The sequence below is a fragment of the Miniopterus schreibersii genome (assembly GCF_964146895.1).
Source record: "Miniopterus schreibersii genome assembly, chromosome: 3".
NCBI lineage: Eukaryota > Metazoa > Chordata > Mammalia > Chiroptera > Miniopteridae > Miniopterus > Miniopterus schreibersii.
The window spans coordinates 93717742-93738823 of NC_138103.1; the positions used below are offsets into that span (position 1 = coordinate 93717742).

The window sequence follows — 21082 nt, forward strand, 5'->3', positions numbered from 1 at the left end:
TTCTGCTCTGCAGTGACAGTTTTTAAATGAGAATCTGGCCATGTCATTAACAGTTTAAAATCGTTCGGAGGCTCTCAATCATGCTGAGGTTAAAATCCCAACTCCTTATTGTGGACTGCCATCAGTTCCAGCCCACTGTGCCACCTTTTGTCCTGTGCATGCTCCCAGTAGCCCTACGCACATGCAAGCACGCATGCACACACGCACACACGCACACAGCCCCTCCTGGCAGTGTGAGCTCCACATTCCCCAGGCTACCACTTTGTGCCTTTGCACCTGCTATTCCTTCTGCCTAGAAGACCTTCTTTGCCTGGCAAAATCATGGCCAACCCAGCCCAGTGTCACTGCTCCCATCAAGACACCTCTCCCTGACCCCCAGAGCCCTTGTGTCTGTGCTCTGTGCTTGCACAGCTCTGTGTGGCCATTTCTACCATAGCTCTTACCATCTTGTTCTCATAAATTACCTTTTTACTCTTCTGTCTTCCTCATTAGATATAAACATTTCAAAGGCAGAGGCCGTGAAGCCTAAGCGTCTCTCTGTCCCTAGGACAGTACAATGCCTGGAAAACAAAAGGGGGTGGAAGGAAGGCAGGGACCCTCCTTTGCTCTCCTGTCATTTCTTGACTACTTCTGGTCCTTCCCTGGAGGATAGACGCTCACCTGGTCCTTATGTCCTTGAGGTACAATCGCCAGTCGCCAGCCTCTGATTCTGCTTCCCTCCTCTTGCCCCCCCACACTCGCCCTGCCCGGGCCTCTCCTCACCCGCCCCTGCCTCATCCTCCGGTCAGGGTGTCAGCACTTCAGGATCTGGCCTTGCCGCTGACTGGAGCAGTTCTCTCTGGTCCTTGTGGCCGGTTGAGGGGGGCTCAGCTCACTTGCAGGTTTTGCGCACTCAGCTGCTGCGGTGGTGCAGCTGAGTGGGTAAATCAGGGAGGACATGATTGTCACTCTGTTCCGCATGCCAGGACCCCCATGGAGAGGGGAGATAGGGTGAAAGGAATGGAGATGGTTGGCTTTGAGGTGTTACACATGTGCCCTCCTCCCCGGTTACCTAAGCACTACCTTCCTCCCAAAGACCATATAAAGTTCAAAGTTACCTGTGATGCCTCCCACTCTGGAAGCATCTACGATCATCTCTCTCCCAAACCTGCTCCCCTGGCCTTTGGCATCTGCTGTTTTCTATTTATTTGTTGCCATTTATCTCTTTGGGGAAAGAAAGAAAATACGCAAGCTTTGCAAATTTTTGAAGTCAGGTGTACCTCTTTGGGTACACCTCAGTATCCAATGAAGTGCCTTGCGTTCAATACATGCTCAGTACATGTGTCTTGATCATAAAGCCATCCGTAGAGCAGTGGTTCTTAAAGTGTGGTTCCCGGACCTTCAGCATCAGTGTTACCTAGAAACTTGTTAAAAATACAAACCCTTGCCTTCTGGGGGGAGGGGGGCAAGGGGGAGGGGGTGACATTCAGCTGGCTGCTCGAGGCCACAGACTTTCATTCCTAGAGTCATGTCCCAGTTTGTCTGTAACCGAGTAGAGATGGCCCCGGGCTGGTAAATTCTGCTGTGATTTACTCGAAACCTCAACTGGCCACACTTTGAGCTGATTCCTCCAACCCCTGCTGAGATCCCTCCAGCTACTTGGAGCCTGAAAAAAGGTCAGTAGCGCTCAGCCTGGTAGCATCAAACGGCTGTCAGTCAAGGAAGCTCTGCCGAATGGTTTGGTAGCCACGAAGGCATGGATGTGGTTTTAAGTTGGCGAGATCATAGGCAAGCTTGGCATCACTGGCTATCATGTTTGAAGACCAACCTTTCACATCTGTTTCTTTTTGGTTTATTAGTTGAATGTCCTTGAATCATGAGTGATCAGAATGGTATTTGAATTTTAAAAAACATATGTCAAAAACAAACAAACAAGACAAAAAAGACAAATCCTCAGATCCCACCCCAGACCTGCTGAATCAGAAACTCTGAGGGTGGCATCCAACAATCTGTTTTTCAATAAGCCTTCCAGGTGGTTTGGACTCAGGCTAACGTTTGAGAATTTTAGAGCCCACCAGTAAAATGAGTGGCACATGGGTTCTTATTGGCTACTCAAAAAAGTGTATCCTTTCTCAAGTGTAAATAATTACAGTTCTTTTTTTTTTATGAGATTTTACAGGGGGGAAAAAGATCCATGCTCTAGCCTCCTGAGAGAGTGGCTCTTTTTAAAATAGAGAAAGAAGAGTTTTGATGTAACAGGGCGTGAAATGGCGATACCTCTTAAGTGATTAGGCACTTGTCTTTTTAAATTTTTAACAACAAAAAAATATATGTATATGTAAGTACTGATTGCCTTTGCAAATCTGCAGTTGTCAAAGCTCAGTGAGGACGAGTTTGCTTAGCACATCCATCAGCAGTCCTGTCTCCGGCTTCCTCTGACATCAGGGAAGCAGTTCTAACATTTTTAGAATCACTAGTTTGGAAAAATCTTGGAGAACTTTGGGGTGATCAGGGTTTAAGCAGGATTTAAGGACCTCATCTCTCAAAAGGAAAGAAGAGCCAAGCTGGATGTTATGATCCTGTAAGTCTGATATTGGTGTTTGGGCCTTTGTTTGTTGGTGAAATAGTTGAGCCGTGTGAGAACCTGAGTAACAGTCTTCTGGAGAAGTCAGCATCCTCTGGGGTAAATACCTATCCAGATACAAAAAGAAGGGAGAGGCATTCTCCTGTTTTGTTTAGATTAAATAATTGATAAAGCGTTCACTCCAAATGTTTCCAAAAGTGTCTGAGTGTTGAGAACTTTTATTATAGCATCTGAAAGTATTTCTGGTTGAGTCAAGCTGCCCTGGATGAGGAGTGGAAATCTCAGCTAGGATTTTCTGGTGAATTGAATTTAGAGCTTAATGCAAAGACCAGGGAGCACCAAGTGTGTACCCTTGTGATTAGTATTGAAACGCGAAGCTTCCAGGGTCTGACTGTCAGTCAGATCTTCACAGATTGAAGCTATTAATGCAGAGACACTGGCACAGGGCTCCCCACGCTCTCTGTAAGGGGAGTGACCGGTAGATGGTTGCAAGCCTTGGTGGGGAGGGTGTTAAGACAGGCTGCTCCTGGGCAGCAGTGGGATTGAGGATCCCTTTAAGTACAGGGCAGTGGCAGCCGCAGCTTGAGATGTCCTCATGCTCCTGAGTCAGGAATGGTCTTCCCGTCTCCTTGTGCTTACACTTCCTACTTATCTAACTTCAGGATTCACCTCTTCCAGGAAGTCTTCCCAGATACACACATCCTTCATGCCTGGGCCCCAGCATGCACTGTGCCCTGTATTTTCGTTCATGATTCTTAACACAGATTATAGTGCTACATTTGTTCATGTGACAGCTTGGTTAATGTCATCTTTCCCCATTAGTGGAAGATCCATGGGGGCAGGGCCCATGTCATCTTTGCTCACTCGTGCACCCCAAGTGCTCACTGTCGACTCTCAATATGTACTGTAGGGTGGATGGTTGGTTTGTTGGACAGGTAGACAGACCGGTAAATGGTTGCCCTAACTTCTCCCATTCCTCCGCCTGCAGACCCCTCGTCATAAGATTTGGATATCTTCCACTGACTTTCCTGTCTTCCCTAGCACACCATGAATTTCCAATGGGCATGGCACATTGTAGGTGCTTATTATTTGTGTCTGAAAACTAGAAAGTCTGTGTGCCTATCCCTTCTGGGAGTTTTCATCTGAGATAAGAATATCAATGATGTAGAAATTGCTTTTCCAAGTATGGTATGGGACAGGCAGGGTCTCTTCCTTTCGTAACAGCACCTTGTGAACAGATGAGTAGATTTCGTACTTTTTGCTTGGTTAAGATTTGAAAGCTGCAAGCAACTACAAAGGAAATTTAGGACTTGATTTTTAGCAAATCAACAATAACAACAAAGGACTGAACATCCTAAGGGAGTTGGTGAAGTGGGATATGAGTGAAAAGACACCAGGGAAAGGACCATGGAACTGCCAGTCTCAAAGATGCGGGTTCTGGCAAATGGAACTAAAATGCCAGAACTACTTGCATTTTATAGGCTAGAAATCGGTGAGAGACCGCTGAGCTCCACTGACAGCAAACTTGTTCTCCTGACATAGCAGATGAGTCACGTTATGGCCCAAATCAGCTACGAGGGAAAAGCAAAAAAGAAAGGAAAGGAAAGGGGAACACACCAGGAAGAGCACTCACCATGGTTTAGCTGATCCTCAGATCCCCAGCTTTCCCCCTGGAGGGGCCCGTTCGGCAGGTCTGAGTGGGGTGGGGCCCAGGAGTCTATTTTCAGAGGCATCCCAGGTGATCCTGATGCTCACCCACATTTTGAAAAGCAAACATTTGGGAGATGGTGGCTGCTGGGGGATGCAGCAAGTTCAGACACACCCCTCTGTTGGCTGTATGGCAATTTCCATGACGCGACGCGACGTGGCAGGGCTCCTCTTGGCGGGCGGCTAGGAGGAGGCCCAGAGACCTCTGTGCGTGGCCATGAGATAAGGGAGGTTTTAGGCCCTAACTGCCTCCAACCCTTTCTGTCATTTAGGACAGGGGGCTCGAGGCCAAGGTGTGTGGGATGCTCATGGGAAACTTGGGAGCCCAGGTCCCCAGCGCACACGAATCCGCATAGACCTGTTTGCGCTGCGTGGTTCTCACCCCCTCGGCAGACACCCTGGTGGCCTCTCTCGGTGCAGCTGCTGTGTTACTCCCGGCACCAGCCCCTGGTTCCCCAAGTCGGACCTTTTTCTCTCCACTGCCCCAAACCGTGAACTACCCTCTCCTTCCCCACAGAGGCCTAGACTTCCCCAAGGGGGTCTCGGTTCACTTAGACGGTCCTTAAGCCACACTCCCATGGGCACGGCCATACAGAAGACGTTGTTGAAACTCAATGCGGTGTGTCAAGTTGCCAGAGCGAGATAAGAAAGACAGGCTGCAATTACTGCTGGCCCAAGAAAATAAGATTTACACGTGGGGTGGCTTTGATTTGGTTTGGTTTCATACTTAAGGAGATGAAGTGATTATTTGAATGGGGGTGGGGATATAAGATGAGAGTAATTATTTGGCCTGGATGCATTGCCCAGAAAACTGCTGAAGTCGGAATTAGGCTTATTCCCGTGGCACAGTTTCCGGGGCCTGTTCCAACTCGCTACCTGGCGCTGGGCTGCACTTTCAGCCAAGCAGTTTGCAGTTCTCAAGGAAGTAAACAAGCCATGTGGTCTGCATAGAAAAGCAAATGCGGCACTTCAGCCTCAGGCCGCAGTGGTCTTCCAAGGCGGGGTGAGCATGGGGGGAGGGGGGGACCCGAGGGTCCCTTGGAGTGTGGGAGGAAAGTGTTAGCACTTGTATAGATTTTCATCTCATTTTAGGTGGTTTTGTGCTTACAGTGCATGTATGCATCAGTACGGTAATACCGGGTTAAATTTATGAGCCTGTGTCGGGAGTGCCTGCTGGCTGCACAGTCTCCCAAGGTTGACCTCGCATGGGTGGTGTTATGAAGTCCCCTTAGTGTGCGGTCAACTTTGTTGCATCGTTTGGATTTGAAAAATTCCTTCAAATTTCCGTGAAAATAAAATATGGGCTACTAGAGCATGTAAAAAGTCTCTTTGCCCTCAAATTAATTTCTTTTATGAAAATAATACCGTAGAAGTCATGAAGAGACCTTCTGTCTTCAGGTTAGTTACTTCCTGTCTGTCGCAGGTGGCCAGGATGCCTTTCAGCACTGCCCCATTACAAATGTTCCTTATATATCGCCCCTATGAATTGAGTTTTATATGTTTCTAGTTCTCACATTGAAATGTAAAGTAGGATATATTGACTTGAAGGAAAGTGGCAGCTCAGAAATGAAACTGAAATAAAAATTTCTTCTGCCCTAGACAGAACGGTGGCAATTACACAGGGAAAAAACAGGATTATGGGATTCATTTGTGCAGCATCTATCCAAGGTAATATATCTTACTCATTCATGAGCTTCGCTCAGTCTTTAAGGGAACAGGAATCCTTGAGATGTGTGTGTCTTTTGAGACTTTAAATACAAACGGTGCTGATACACACAGTCAGATTCTTACTCTCTTAAGCGATGCAGGATATCCCCACTTAGTTTCAATTCCAGGCACTGTGTTGTTGTTTTTAAGGCAAATGGCAAGGTCACCTTTGACAGTGCGTAGATCAGTTAGACAAATAGGCAATGAGTGCTCAAAACACAACAAAACACACCTTATTCGAAGACTTCATGAGCAGTGAAGAGGTGGAGTTTTTTGGAATGTTTCTCTTTTTCACCACATCTTATACAACACGGTGGTACACAGGTGAGAACTAAAGCTAAATGTAAGAAAGCAGAAAGGTACCCTGTGGAATCCAGGGCAGAAATTTCTCAAAGATATCAAGCTGTTCAAAATGAATAGAGTTCTCCCCACCCAAGTGTTTGCTTGCTTCGGTTTTTGTTTGCTGTTTGTTTGCTTGGTTTGGCTTGCCCAGCGTTTTACGTAAGTTACTGATTTAGCTCGGTAAGTGACATTTGCAGGAAAGGTAAACCATGCCTCTCCCTCTGGTTCTTGCTCATATTTCTTCACTCCGAAAAAACCCTTCCTTCCACTCCTGACTGATCCTGAAGCCCCTCATTCCTTGAAGAGACTTTTCTAATTGCTCTACTTCTCTGATTGCCAATCTCATTGGTCTGTGTGTCCCATTTTAGCACTTAAAAATCAGAAAGACACTTCCTGATGTATATAAATGGGTAAGATAGATGTTTTCAAAATGTGCTGGTAACGCTGTTGTTTCGGATTTGTTTCCCTGAGAAACAAATATGTTAAAAAATACTTGTGGAATTATCTTGTAAGCTAGTGGTGGCAGATAGGTGGCCTGCATGTCACACACACACACCACCACCACCACCACCCTTCACATGTCCTAAAGGAGAAACATGTGATTCCTTGCAAGGATCAGGGAGGGTTCCGTGGATGGGGTGGTGTTTGACTGTTCCATAGGATTTCCACAGGAACACCCACAAAAATGGGTGACATTCCAGAGCAGAAAAGTAACACGTGCAATGATCCACCAACGGGAAATGTTCAAGCCTGTTCAAGGATCAGCACATAGTCTATGAAATGCAAAAGTAGAGCCTATGCTTTTAGTTCCAGACTAAGGAATTATGACCTATTTTACAAGTACTGTCTGACTCATTCATGGTTTTCACATTGAGGAACAGTTTTTGAGGGTCAGAGTTCTTGCTCTAAGGTCACAGAAGTGGTAGCTAGAGGAAGAGCTGGGCTGGAGAAAGGCAAATGGAGGTGAGAGATGGATTTGGAAGCCTTTAGCCCCACTGAGAAGTAGCCAGAGCCTGGACGGAAGGAGAGGGGACTGTGAAGATGGAGAGGTGGGGAGAGCGTCACTGACTGGTCAGTGGAAGAAGGGAGCAGGGCCAGCCTGCCAGTGGGAGTACTGGGCTTGGTGAGCAGGGGCTCCGTGGTGGGAGAGAAGGAAGAAAGGACTTTCCTCCCCGCCTTTTTTTCCCCTGAAGGCAGGGCTGATCCTAACAGTGTTTTGAATGAGATTGTGTACCTTGGAACCCTGTTATCTACTCCTCCCTTGCTGGCCCCTCTTTTCAGAGGTTTCCTGGACCCTACTGCCCTCATAGTTCTAACCTCCCCACTATGCTCCCTAAGGTCTCTCTGTCCCCTGAGGGTCCAGGATCCCAAGCAGCCTCTCCTTCCCCAAGTCATTTTCTCCCCTTTTCCCACTACACCACCACCAACAAAAAGACCAAAACACAAACAAAATCCTTCCCCTTGTCCCAAGCCCTATGTTTGTAAATACAGCAGTCTGATTAAACCAATTTAAATGATTGCCAATAATCTCATGGCACTTAGCAAAATCTTTGCATTTTAAAAAGAGAATCCTTGTCTTTTTGAATGAGTTTCTTATCGGTACCTTTTAAAAATGAAATTGAAAGATTAATTCCCAAAGTCTGGATGGCAAAGATGTTTTTTTAGAGGAAATGCCGTGGTAGACCATTAAGCTTGCCTCCCTCCGGTAGCTGCTTCCTAAAGATGTCTGTCCTTGTCAGTGCCTTCCCTTCTGTTTCCTAAAAACTCTCCAGTTTGTTCACAATGACCTTGGATAGGGATGGGTAGGCTGGGGTGTGAGCTACTCCTATAAACAAGAGGTTGGCAGTTGTAAAGCTCAGGTCGTAAACATTTCAGGCCGAGAACTGCCCACTGTGGCCTCATAGTGCAAAAGCAGCCACAGGCAATGGGCAATAAGCGAACTAATGGCCATGACTGTGTTGTAATAAAACTTTACATAAGTGGGTGTTGGGCCAGATTTAGCCCCAGGGCAGCACTTGGCAGACCCGTGCTGTCCATGATCATTTGTGAAGCCTGGGACAGCCTCTTATGACTGCCTCCCGTGTGGCTTCCACAGAGCCCATCACAGCTTTCCGTCCGGATTCTTCAAGAAGTACATGCCCTTAGAAATGTTTATCAGCCAATCAGCATGAACTCGACACCACCCCTGGAAAAGAGAATTCAGAGTACAGCTCGCGTTGGTCTGGAAAGGGCAGCAGAAAGCCGTAGGGTGTACTGCCTGGAACGTAAACAGCAGGCCAAAATCTAACCACAGGTTAAATTCAGACCAGTTATTCTTCGTCTGTAACCTGCCTAAACTGTATGCCCGAAAAAGAATCCCTTTCTGTTACAATAAGCCCTGTAATCATGTAAAACTCCCTCCAAAACGTTTGTACAGAAGAAAAGGCCCTGGGAGAACCTGGCATGTGTTTACCGTTGCTGCCAAATTGGAATCAACGGCTGCTGTATTCGGCCACCTCTGACACTCCGTCCCTTATTTTCTCTCCTGGTCATCCTTCTGTTTACTTCTGCGGTCTCTTTTACAGGCCTTTTTGATAGCCCTCCTTCCTCAACTTTTTGTGTATCTTGAGATTTTCATACACAAACACACACACACACACCCTGATTTTATCATTCTGGAATTTCGGGGAAGGCGGACCATAGCCTTGCTCCCAGAGATGTGTCCACCGAGAGCAGGCAGCCAGCTCCCGCAGAGGGTGACCCAAGGGCCTGCCTTCAGTAGCCAGCCCCCAGACCCAAAGAAGAACATCAGGCCCACAGTGCTGTCCCCCCTAGGTCATGGGAACATGGCAGGAGTGAGAGATTCCTGCTTCGTGTTTGCTTCAGTTTGAAATCAGTACCGAGGAAGGACAGAGTCTCCCCCTCGCCCTCTGCCTCTCCTGTTACTTTTGAAGACCTAAGAGGCGCTTGAGGACGCTCGCCTCTCCTTGGGAAGGTGCCACATGCAAATCCACCACAGGAGGGGCAAATGTGTGCTAATGCCTGATCACATTCCTACGTCCTTAAAGGTGGTTTATTTGCCTCTGCCTTCTAAGGGACCAAGAGAGCCATTTAATTTGCATGAATAAAAATCATCCTAATCTACAAAGTGGGCTCAGATTGTTTGGCGATGATAACCGGGAGGAAACCGGAAATGGGCTCAGCTGGCACAAGGACAATATTATTTCATTGGCTGAGCCACAGCCCAGCACCTCGGCTGACATCAGCTGCCGCTTCCCCAGCTGCCCCGGCCGCCCTGCCCGGACCTGAGCATGCTGGCGCTTGGCAAGTTTACTGTTCGGTTTTACTGTTTTCCTCTTCAGGCCTGAGTTACTCTCTTTGTTGGAAAGCATCAAGCTTAGTGTCACAGTAGATTTGTGTTTTAACTTCTGCAGTCAGCCCGCAGGCTCCTTGCTACTTTGGGGCCGATTTATGGTTGTTCTGGTTCCCTTTTTCTGAATGAATGCTTATTTATTCCCAGCCCTGGCCTCTGGTTCTCCTTTGGCCACTCGAACATCTGCCCCAGAGATTTGGAAAACGAGCTTCCTTTGGCAGCCTGAAAAAAGCCTTAGTGTGACTGAGGCATGCAAGGGAAATCAGCCTCCACTGTCCCATAGATACTGAGCAGGGAAGGAGCCAACACAGCCTCCTAGGGATTTGGAGCCTGGATGTCTTCTGTCACATCTGCAGATTTTTATTTTTTTTTTTTCAAGTGTTAGGAGCCATAAAAACTGGGTGCAACCAGTCCTCCTGCTGTTTTCCTTGGGATCAGATGTGCTTGCGCAATGGAAATGGTTGGAGATAAAAGCCACACTTTGCACGGTTTGTTTGCAGAGTTAGCTGAGAAAGACAGACGATGCTCAGGAGTTCAACCTTGCATTAGTCACAGTGTGTTCACGGAGATCTCCTCAGTGCTTTGGACGGTGGTCACAGCACATGGACCAAAGGGGCCTGTCTCACAGTAGATGGTGATGTTTGCTCCCCACCCCCCACCCCCAAAAGACTAAAACTTGCCAGAAGCTAAAGCTCCATTTCTATGCTGTTTCTCACCCAAAGTTATGTCTAGCCACATTGTCCAGTGCAGCTTTTCAGATTTTTATCTGCAATAAGATAAAAATGCCAATATGACGATATTCAGATAATTAAAATGCCAACCAATTCAAATCCCCTTCCAAATTATAATCCAAAGATGTTAAAATCTAAAGTAATTAACATCCAGGCTTAAATTCCCTTGACCTTTTGAGTTAAAAACCAAAGCACTTCATGGCCTCCTTCACTCTCTCCTGGCTCTAATTTTGCTCCATGTTCCCAAGCATGCTGGCGCTAGCATCTTAACTAAGGAGATTTTTTTTTTTAATTTTTATTATGTATTGGTTTGGGGTATACAGATCAGTGATTAGACAATTATATACTTCACTGTTCCCCTTGATATTTCCAACTGGCACCACATATAGTCGTCACAGTACTGGTGACTATATTTCCTATGTTTTACTTACTTCCCCGTAACTACCAATGTGTGCTGACTTAGTCCCATCACCTCTCTCACCCAGGCCCCCAACCTCCTACCCTCTGGCAACCACCAGTTCTATCTCTGTATCTATGAGTCTGTTTCAATTTTGTTGTTTATTTTGTTCTTTAGATTCCACATATAAGTGAAATCATATGGCACAGAATTTGTCTTTCTCGGACTGACGTATTCACTAAGGAGATTCCTGGTGTTGGGTGCTGGGGAGAGGTGGTGCTTCCCAGCATCTGTCGTCTGGGCTGTATTTCCCTGGAACAAATATGGCTCTTTCAACTCCAAGAAAGTTCAATTTGTTAAACAGCAGGTCTCTTGTGTGCTTTATTTTTTAGTGAAATGTAAATGAACAAAGAGTAAATGGACTCACAATGGTATCAAAACATTGGACCCACATCCTTGACATTTAGAAAAATGAGACAATCCCCAGCCCCTGGACAGTGGTCCCAGGCAAAATTTTCGTCCCAGGACCTTATTTAATTTTGCCAAAGACTATGTAAAAAATTGTAAAAAGTCTGAAATTTTACACTACAGATTAACATATGCTGGCAGAAGACATGAGATTTCTGGGTCAGAGACAAGTGACTTTGTTACGGCACAGCAGTTTTTGGCTTTCTCCAGTCTCAGTCTAAGATTCAGTCCCAGTTTAGAGCTTCATGTTTGCATAATCTCCCCCTTGTCTCCCTCCTCCCCCCACATACACAAGTCCTTTGAGAGGGATGCAGCGGGGCTCAGGTAGATGTACAATTCAGTGGATTTGTATCACAGCTGAAGAACCCTGAGCATAGACAACCTGAATCTTTTAGGGTGGGCTGGGAGCAAACCTGATTGCTCTTTGCTCCAGAGAGAGACATTATCTTTATTCTACTGGACAGTATACAAATCTGCTGCTTTCTCCAGAGACACCATCTCTCCCTATCAAGGCCATTCACTCTACAAACATCCTTGAAAGGATAGATAATCCACAGTCAAAACAGCCTATGTGTCTGTTCACAATATACAGAAATGGGAGAGACCCATGAAGAAATGTCTCCCAACGGGTTACAGCAGAGACTCAACAATCTCAAGTAAAGGAGGGTTGGTGATGAAATTATTCTTCTCTTAAAGATGCCAGTCAGTCTATAGCAGTTGTTTGGAGTCCATGACTGTGAACTTGAACACAGCTCACAGGAATCCTCCCAGTCTGGTGGGGGGAACCAACCTGGTCCTACTTACAGTGCTTTTTGTTTATATTCAGGAGCTTCTTGATATGCACTCACACTTTGAGACAAAAGTATGGGTCACCCCAGTGTGCTGTGTCAGGTGTGGACTGCGTCCCTGGCAGAGCTTCCACATTCTCAGAACCAGGCATTTTCTGTCCTGGGCCACATTGGCCATTTCCACTGCCTTTGATGTAGAAGGGCTGAGACTGGAGGAAGCTGCATCTCTTGCCCCCATTTCTTCTGCTTGAAAAACACCCTCTGTGGATTCATGAACCAAGCCTGTTGTTGATGATTCAGAGGTGTATGCCCCTAATGAGCTAGTGAGGGCAAACACCTCTGCCACCCTCTCCCCGTCAAGTTGTCCTTCCTCGAGCTTTGAATATTCTGGGAGTCCAGTAGCATTGCTTTCTGCTACATATTTCTGGGCAGTAACTGGATATGCCTCTAGTATTTCCTATCTGTCTCCTTTGCGGAGACTCACTTTGAGTCTCTCTGTTTAACCTGCTGCTGTGATGGGCGCTTTTTCTTTCATAGCCTTGCTGGCTGAGTCTGTGCCTTTTTTACTTCTGCCATTCCTTTTGCTTTCTGACTCATATGTGTTTTTTTCTAAAATACTATTCTAGACTCTCTCATGTGGGGCTCATCGTTGTGAAAGAGATGGAATCAGTGAATCCTCTGTTTACTAAAGTATTCATTGTTCAAATGTGTCTTGACCACCGCCACCTCTGACGTGGCTAATTCCACCCAGGAAAATAGTCTCCCATCAGACCAACGTCAAATTCTGGCCAACTATTGTCCCACCTGGTTTCCATTTCTCAGGCCACTCCCATCAGGGCAACAAAAATAACTATGTCCCTTTAAAATGTACCCAGGAATTTTTTTTCCTACTCTTTCTGGTCTCCCTCACTCCTCTCCTCTAAATCTAGCCCCTCTGGGTATAGCTGTCCCAAATCCTCTTACTCAGGCTCTTTATCTGCAGTTTATAAATCACATCGCTCACTCTTTTCCGGGCCTGGGATCCCTGTAGGGAAGTTCTTGCATTCTGGTCTCTGTGGTTATGCCTCTCTTCCTCACTTGGATGTCTTTAGGTCCCCGTCATGCTTTCTAACTAAGGAATAGCTAAGAGTCTCCCCATTTTTGTAATGCTCATTTTAAGAATAGTTGGGCACATCTGTCCTTTCCTTGTACATTGTTCTATCCTGGACTTCACAATCTCACCTTCCCTTCATGTATGTCCAGGCTGTCATCTCAGATCTCGTTTTCTTAAGGAAATAGCTCTGTTCCTGTAGCAAATCATCAAGTATTTATTATCTCTCTTGTGCTGTTTTTGTTCTAATTGTAAGACCAGAGTGTGCTGTCAAATCCTCTGTGGTGCCCTGTGCAAACCTGAGTTCTAAAAACCAAATTGTTTTGTTTTTAAATATGCCTGTTGATCTCAGAGAGAGGAAGGGAGAGGAAGAGGGAGAGAGAGAGATAGAAATGTCAGTGATGAGAAAGTCATTGATCAGCTGCCTCCTGCATGCCCCCAACTGGGGATGGAGCCCACAGCTGGGGCATGTGTCCTAACCGGGAATCGAACTGCAATCTCCTGGATCCTAGGTCGATGCTCAACTGCTGAGTCATGCCAGCTGGGCTAAAAACCAAGTTTTTAAAGGCCTGCCTTTAAAATTGCTTTCTCACCTGTTAGGTTTACAGTAACTTTATGGAGCTTTTTTCTCAACTTCAGTCCAAGAAGATGGCCTATTCTCTTTGGGTCCCCATTTCTTTTGCTTTATCCGTTAATTAATCTGTTACCTTCTATAGGTATGAAGTTGAAATGTATGCGCAGTCTAGAGCTATAATCATAGTCTATACAATCACTAAATCCAGAGGTACCCTGAGACTGAGTAGGGAGAAAGCTTGAGGTTTTTGGTTTTGGCTTTTTTTGTTTGTTTGTTTCTGGGGGTTTTGGGGGGGGGGGGGGCTAACTAAACCTTCACTATACCCGTGATATACATTAGGTACTCTACTAGTACTCTCACATGCATTTTTATTTAATCCTCATAATAAGCCTATAAGATAATTACAAGGTCATTTTAACCCTTTAGAAATACGTACTTTGGTTCCTATTTCACATAATCAAAGAACTGCCTCCGCCTCCGATGCTCTGTTAATATATTATGGGCACAATACCTGTCACAACCTGTGGTACACGTGGATTGCATTATAGTTTACATATACTTCATGTGTCTGTAGTTCATACAGAGAGTGGAACAGAGGTTTCCAGCATTGCTGGTAAAATACCTATATTCTGAATAGATGATAACAGCTCTCCCTCATTTTTTTTGGCTGTTGGACCCTCAAAATCACTTGGTCTGGCCCTGCCAAGGCAACCACATGTGGCACTCAAAATTCAATAAATCTAGGAGCTTTTTTCATAGCTAATTTTTAAGTTGATGATTTTGTATGACCCATGAATGATGTTATAAATATCCAAATGGCCCTTGGCAGGAAAAAGGTTCCCCACCCCTGCTTTACTCAGAAGCCTCTATCACTTAATTCTTAAATGAAGTCTTAGTTTTCAGTTGAGAGGACACTGAAGCTCGAAAAGTTTGACTAATTATGTGCCTAAATTGCTAATAAATGGTGCAGCCAAGATTTGTGCCCAGGCAGCTGGATTCTTAACCACTCTGCCCTACTACCTCCCTGTAAAACCAGGAGCTGGAAAGTCTTCATGAGGGAGAATGTCACGAGTTACAGGTGTGGAAAACTATGCAAACAGAGGCTCTAACTTGGAAATTGGCAAGTTATATTAGATTCCATTAATATAATGGCATTGTTGTGTGACACATGAATTAGAAATTGCTGATGAATAATAGATCGTATCAACTGTTTTTCTGAACCGAAGACTTTCCAGGAGAACTTTTTGCACATTTCATTTTAGAACAACTAAAACAACATCATTTCCAGAACAATTTGATTTGTTTTATGCATCTAAAAAAAAAAAAAAAAACAAGAAAGGGACTTTCTTAGAGTGTGGACATTTTCAGACAATAGTCATAAGACCAAGGGGAGGCTCATTGTAATCAAAGTTGCACTTTGTATGTTGCTACTTCCTAAAATAATCTGGAACTAATGTATCTAAGCAACCTACTTCCTATTCATTGAGTTACAAGCCACCTAAAATCAGGACAGACCAGTTCTCTGCTCCAGGAGGAAACAGTTTCATTTAAATCCGGAGCCCTACACTAATACTTTCAGAGGGACCTGAAATAAGATGTCACCCCTGCCTGGAGCTCCCGGGTGCACCTTCTGCTACGCTTTGCGAGGTCTCTGGGTCCAGTCTTCATTGGTTTTAGCCACAGGCTTTCTCTAGTCATGTGACATACACCGTCTTTACCATAAGATTTCTTTGGTTTAAGAAATCTTACTGGTGATATAATACCATTTCTTTCTTTGGTGCATTTGAGGACTTAAAAAAAAGAGAGAAAGATTATTCTTTAGGCTGTGACTCTACCTCTAAACCACCTCCCTCAGACTCTGAAAATCAATAAGCGTTTACAACACTTGTGTTTGCATCACAAGGACTCAGATTGGACACAGTGCCCGGGTGCCCTTGTAAAACTACCCCATTTATTTTGGACCGACCGACTTCACACATGGTCTGTGCTAGGTACTGGATCTGTGTTACACACAAAAGGGTCTCAGTTATAAACAAGGGTCTCCGTTTTATTTCATCTGTCAAATGGAGATAATATTATTTACCTTGGGACACAGGTTTGCTGCAGAAATTAAGTGGGGGGGAAATAGAGATGAATAGGGTTACACAGTACGGTTTATTGATCATCCAAAGTTATTAATTTAAAAGCATCTTGGGATGGGGGTGCAGGGGGGATACCCTGGTAATAGATGAAGCTGGAAATCAGGAGACCGAATAGGAAGTCACAGCAGTTGCCTGTGGTGAGTTGAGAAACCTTGGGCAGGCTGCTTTTCTTCTTGGTTATTCCTATGAGTACATGTGTCACCGCCAAAACTTCTGATTGCATGAAAACCTGGGGCTATGCTGGAAAAAATAGAGGGGAGAATGGATGAAGGAAACTTCCTAAGTCCAGAAACAGTAGGCCGGGTGGTTTTTCTCCCTTGACATGAGCTTCCCAAACAGGCTTTCTGATGGCTTGGGCCCAGGCCACTGTAATCTGCCCACTTCATGGGCACCAGAGGAGGTAAGGACTTGAAAGCCTACAGAGTACTTTTCCCTGCAGGCTGATCGCCTGGGTCAGGTGGTGGAACCAGCAAGAACCAGGAACTGAACTCCGTCTCCCGTAATTGCTGTTTACAGTCTGGTGACAGGTTCTTTCCATAACATGTTTAAACCAAGCCAAGGAGAGGCTTCTCCCAGGGTTATTTCTATTTGCATGTCTCCTTCTGTGCCCTGGGTCGCTGGCACGTCTCCAAGACAGTTCTTTTGCACTGTGTATGAATTAATGTCACAATTTGGGGCTGGGAAAGACTTCCCTCTAGAGATTCTCTGAAATCATCTTCAGGATTCTATTCTTGCCTTTACTCCATAATTTAAACCTGGAGACCTGCCAGTCCCTGACATTGTGATAGGAACTCACCAAATTTATCTTGGTTTTATATATCAGGATTAATTTGTTTTCCCAGAGCCCCTCCCTCAATTTGCCTACATCTCCTCATTTCTCAGACTCCCCTTCCCCCCTTTCTCATCCAGAAAGATACTTGAACTTGAGGGCGAAGGGGAAATCTTCCAAATCTTACATATTACATACATTTCACACATAAACAATTACCTCTTAAAAGGGCATTTACCTGGGAAATTACTCTGACTGCTCACTTTATACATTTTCATACACAGAATTTTAGACACAGTGTATAATTTTTATTCATTAAAATTCAGAGGTTTTTTTACATTTTAATTACATGACTTTCCAATGACTGCTCTACGTGTTAAAGGATATCTTCCACCATTTTAAAGTACACATATGTTCCTTCACATGAATCTTATCTATTTTAATTAGTATGACTTTATTTCCCCAGGACCTCAAAGAAAAATAAAATTTCAAATGGGAAGGCTCACTGTTTGATGTATCTTTTAAGTTTAGTACGTGTAAATTTACCCCTCAGATTTTTTATAAACACTCTCAGTGCATAAGCCTCCTTTCTAATAAATATAGTTCTGGGTTTTGGGGGGTGTTTTTTTAAAGCATGATTGGCTTTTCTCAGATGGAGGACACAATGGATCTTGGGATTGTCCTTTCTCCATCACCTGTTGGGTCAGGTAGTGTAGACATACAACTTACAGACGTGCGAGCTGACTTCACGTGGACTCCTCCACATAGCCTGGGCCGTGCTGGACTCTGGGAGGTATTTAAACAGTCCTCAGGAGTGTAGCACATGGAACATCTGGTTGACCCAAGGGGTGTGGTTATTTGGCTGCCACAAAATGAAAGTTTTACTGTATTTTAAGAACCTTAGAATTGAGTTTAAATTTCTGGTTTAATATTTGTTGCAACTTGCGCTATAGGAAAAAGACCTGGGCTCTAAGTTGTGGCTTTGTGACCACATGCGTGATCTTGTCCAACAAGTGTTCTCAGGAAATGAAAAGACCCCTAGAGGCCTACGAACTTTGAACCCTCCCTGATCCTGTGCTGTGGGTGAGATTTGTGCAGACGAGCTTGCCTGCATGGGTCCAGGTTATCAGCAGGCTGTGCTTTGATCCTTCCACCTCACGTGACACCTGAATTGCTGCTCCTTGAGCCTGGAGATAACTTCTCGGAAGGGACTGCGCCAGCCTCTCCCATCAGCTCTGCTCTCTGCATTTCAGATCCCCGGGGCAGGTGAGTCCCAAGATTCGTGTGGCTCCGAGGATTCCAAGGGACACATGGAAAGTCCCAAACAGGGCAGCAGTAAAATGAAGCTCAAAAGTCGTCTTTCGGGTAAGTGGAGCTCTTTGCCTGATCCAGTCTTTCTGAAAATGAGCTTCCAGCCTCAGGAGTGGGAATATATAATCATTAGCAGGGTGAGCTTTTTTTTCCCTTAAAACCTCAAAATTGTTTTTCCTTTCCTTTTTTTAAAAATGTATTGGTTTTGAGAGAGAAACATCAACTTGTTGTTCCACTTATTTATGCATTCATTGGTTGATTTTTGCATGTGCCCTGACCGGCGATCAAACCGCCAAACTTGGTGTAACAGGATGACACTGTTAACTAATTGAGCTGCCCGGCCAGGGCCAAAATTATTTTTCCTTTAGATAGTGCATGACCCAGGCATAAAACTGCATTTAGCCTTGTTTCCCTCGTGAATATTTTTGAGCCATAATGAAGTGAATGTCAACATCCCTGTTTGATGAAATTTAAATTTCCTGTGTACTTGGTTCATTTACTTCAGTAGGACTTCCGGTGACCCTTTCAGGGCGGAATATCCCTGGTGGACTGTTTCCCAGCAAACATACCTCTCCCCCAAGCCCTTGGTCCACCAGAACCAGGGGCAAAGAGCTATTTATATAATATCAAATCTGCATTTCAACTAGATGGGGGTGGGGGTGAGATGGAGTTACAGATTTGACATTTCCTGGGCACATCCTTTAGCACCTGGCCTGTGCCCTGAGACATAAGTTAGTGTTGGAAGCAGAGGCTGTCTGCTGGGACCCCATGAACTCCATGGGTCCCAGGAACTTTTGCCTTGACAGGCTCTTTCCTCTATTAAAAATATACTAAAAATTATGTCTTAGGACTGCATTGGTACAGAGTTACAAGCTGGACTCGTTATTAACTATTCATTACTATTCTTTTTTTTCCTTCTGATTTTAAAAGAAATTAAAACACTTTTATGGGCCCCTAAAAGTGGTGTAGGCCCCCAGCACTGTGTCTGTGGCTGGAAGGAGAAGTCAGTCCTGGCTACCCATCCACGCAAGACACCTGGTATAGCAGGAAAAATAAGAGTTTGGAAGCTCGGCAGAACCAAGCTCACCCTTTAGCCCTTGAGTTACCTTATGGCCTACTGCTGGTCATTTAGCGTCCCTGAACTTGCACTCCCTCGCCTGAAAAAGGGAGATGATGACACTGACTTTGAAAGGCTGAGCAGATTTTTAAAAATAATAATAATAAACTCACATGAAAGCAGCTAGCACAACGCATGTATGTTAACACCCCAAAAACGTCAGTTTCCTCTTCCTACCACTCAAATCTGTGCCTGTCAACCAAGAACATCCCCCGCCCCACTGCCTGGCCCTCTGCCGAGTTATTTTCGGGTGAGGTGGCAGTTCTAGGGCCATGCAATACATCGCTGTTCTTTGAGTAACAAAAAGGATTACTGTGTAAGTTAGAATAATGAGGTGGTATATATCCGAGCAAACGCTAGAATGTGGGTTTGTGACAAGGAAAGTGTGAGGACTAGAGTCTGATGAATCTAAAGAGACATCGTGCCAAAGCTCCTCACTTGGAGAGAAAGACCAGCAGCCCGGGAACGACTGCGAAAAATACATTTAAATCCCGTGTGTGTTTGGACTGGAAGTCACGGGCAGAGAGGACATCTGTAGGTCGGCTCTCTTGGAAGGGTTGGTCAGCACCTTGTACACGGTTCCCAGGGGAGGGCCACAGGGCGCTGGGAAAATATGAGGGACCTTTGAAACCCGTGCGGTCACGTTCCTCATTTTATGGGTGAGACCAGAGAAGTTAAGGGAATCCTAAAGGTCACTCGTTCAGCGCCCCCAAACAGATCTGCCTCCCAGACAGAGTCCTCCCCCCCCCCCGCCCCAACTTCCAAGGATCTTGAAAGGAATCCTGTCCCCCGGTCTGGGGCTTCATAGATACGGATATGGGGAGGGGTCCAGCTGAGGACCCTCCAGGTCCATGATTCTCTAACTCTGTTTATTCTGTTTAGAATGAGCAGCACATTCCTCAAGTGGTAAATCCAGGGCTGGCTACTGTTTGCCACAGATGGACGCCACCGTCTCTCCCCGTGTCCTTCCCGGACACCCAGGGCCATGACAAGGACACGTAGACCTGTGAAAGAAGCGCTGCCCAGCTCGGCCACTGCTGCTGTGTGGCCGGGGACGAGGGACTTCCCCCCCCGGCTCTCCGTTTCTCCCTTTACTCTGCCGGTCAGTGTGAGCGCCTTCTCAGCGCCGGGCCTCGTGGCGAGACGGAGCCGAGGGCGGGCACAGGGCAGTGCCAGCAGGAGCGCGGTAGCAATGGGCGCTCACGGGGTGGTAGCTGCCACTATTCCCACCCGCGTTGCCATTACTGTCACATAGTCCTCGGCATGGTCACTGTTCTCTCCTCTTTCCCTCTCAGGAGGGCAGGGTGCTTCGGTGGGTTCGGACAGGGAGGGTGGCTCTGGGCTGCGGCCCTCGGGGCGGCCTTCAGAGGATGCGAGGAGGGCCGGGGCCTCGGCAGGTCTTCGTAGGACAGAAGCGAAGGAAAACAGAGGCCCAGACATGAGAAAAACACACGAGACACGCTTCGGGACAGCGGGGGCTGCTGGTTAGAGTAGTTCGGGGTAACTGTTCCTCCCCACCCGTCTGCAGGAGCCAGTAATTCATCAGCGACGGCGACGCCGTCCAGCAGAGCGTGTCGGAGCGATTAGGGGAAAGGAGACGCCTGGGGTGGGAGGTGCCGGCGAGGTTGGGTGAAACGTCGAGCGGTGTTTATGTGCTCCCCGGTTTTGGAAAGGATGCCGGCTTTGGACAGATCCTCTCCTTTGAGAGTCAGCAGGCTAGAGCCGTGAGTTCATGTAGCCGAGCAGTGGGAGATAAGACTGGAAAAGCAATTTGGAGACCTGTTAAAGAGGCTTAAGGAGCTGGGGCTGTGTTCAGTGCTGTGAAATATGTTCAGGCCGCAGACATTTGAATACAGAAGGTTTTAATGTGATGAGCTGCTCATTTGTCTGTCCTGCAAACTTGGGTATTTATTTCATAGTTTCTTAAAGTGAGTCAGTGTGGTGGTCACGAGTCAGTATATTATCTACAGACACTACCGTATGTGGTTTCTCCTCTGTGGATGGCAAGTGCCTCCCTGTCGGCTC

At 46.0% G+C, this 21082-nt stretch overlaps 1 protein-coding gene and 1 pseudogene across 4 annotated transcripts in view; both read left to right on the forward strand.

The window, feature by feature from the left end:
• The window catches only part of PDZD2 (PDZ domain containing 2), a 295568-nt gene that overhangs the window by 233830 nt on the left and 40656 nt on the right, over positions 1–21082 (forward strand). For all 3 annotated transcript variants that reach the window (XM_081131387.1, XM_081131388.1, XM_081131389.1), the window contains one exon: positions 17883–17994. In XM_081131387.1, the coding sequence (XP_080987513.1) occupies positions 17883–17994 (112 nt within the window). The remainder of the gene's footprint in view (positions 1–17882; positions 17995–21082) is intronic.
• Positions 1508–1799, forward strand: LOC308554291 (ATP synthase subunit g, mitochondrial pseudogene; annotated as a pseudogene). The gene has a single exon. The product of its transcript is annotated as an ATP synthase subunit g, mitochondrial pseudogene (transcript).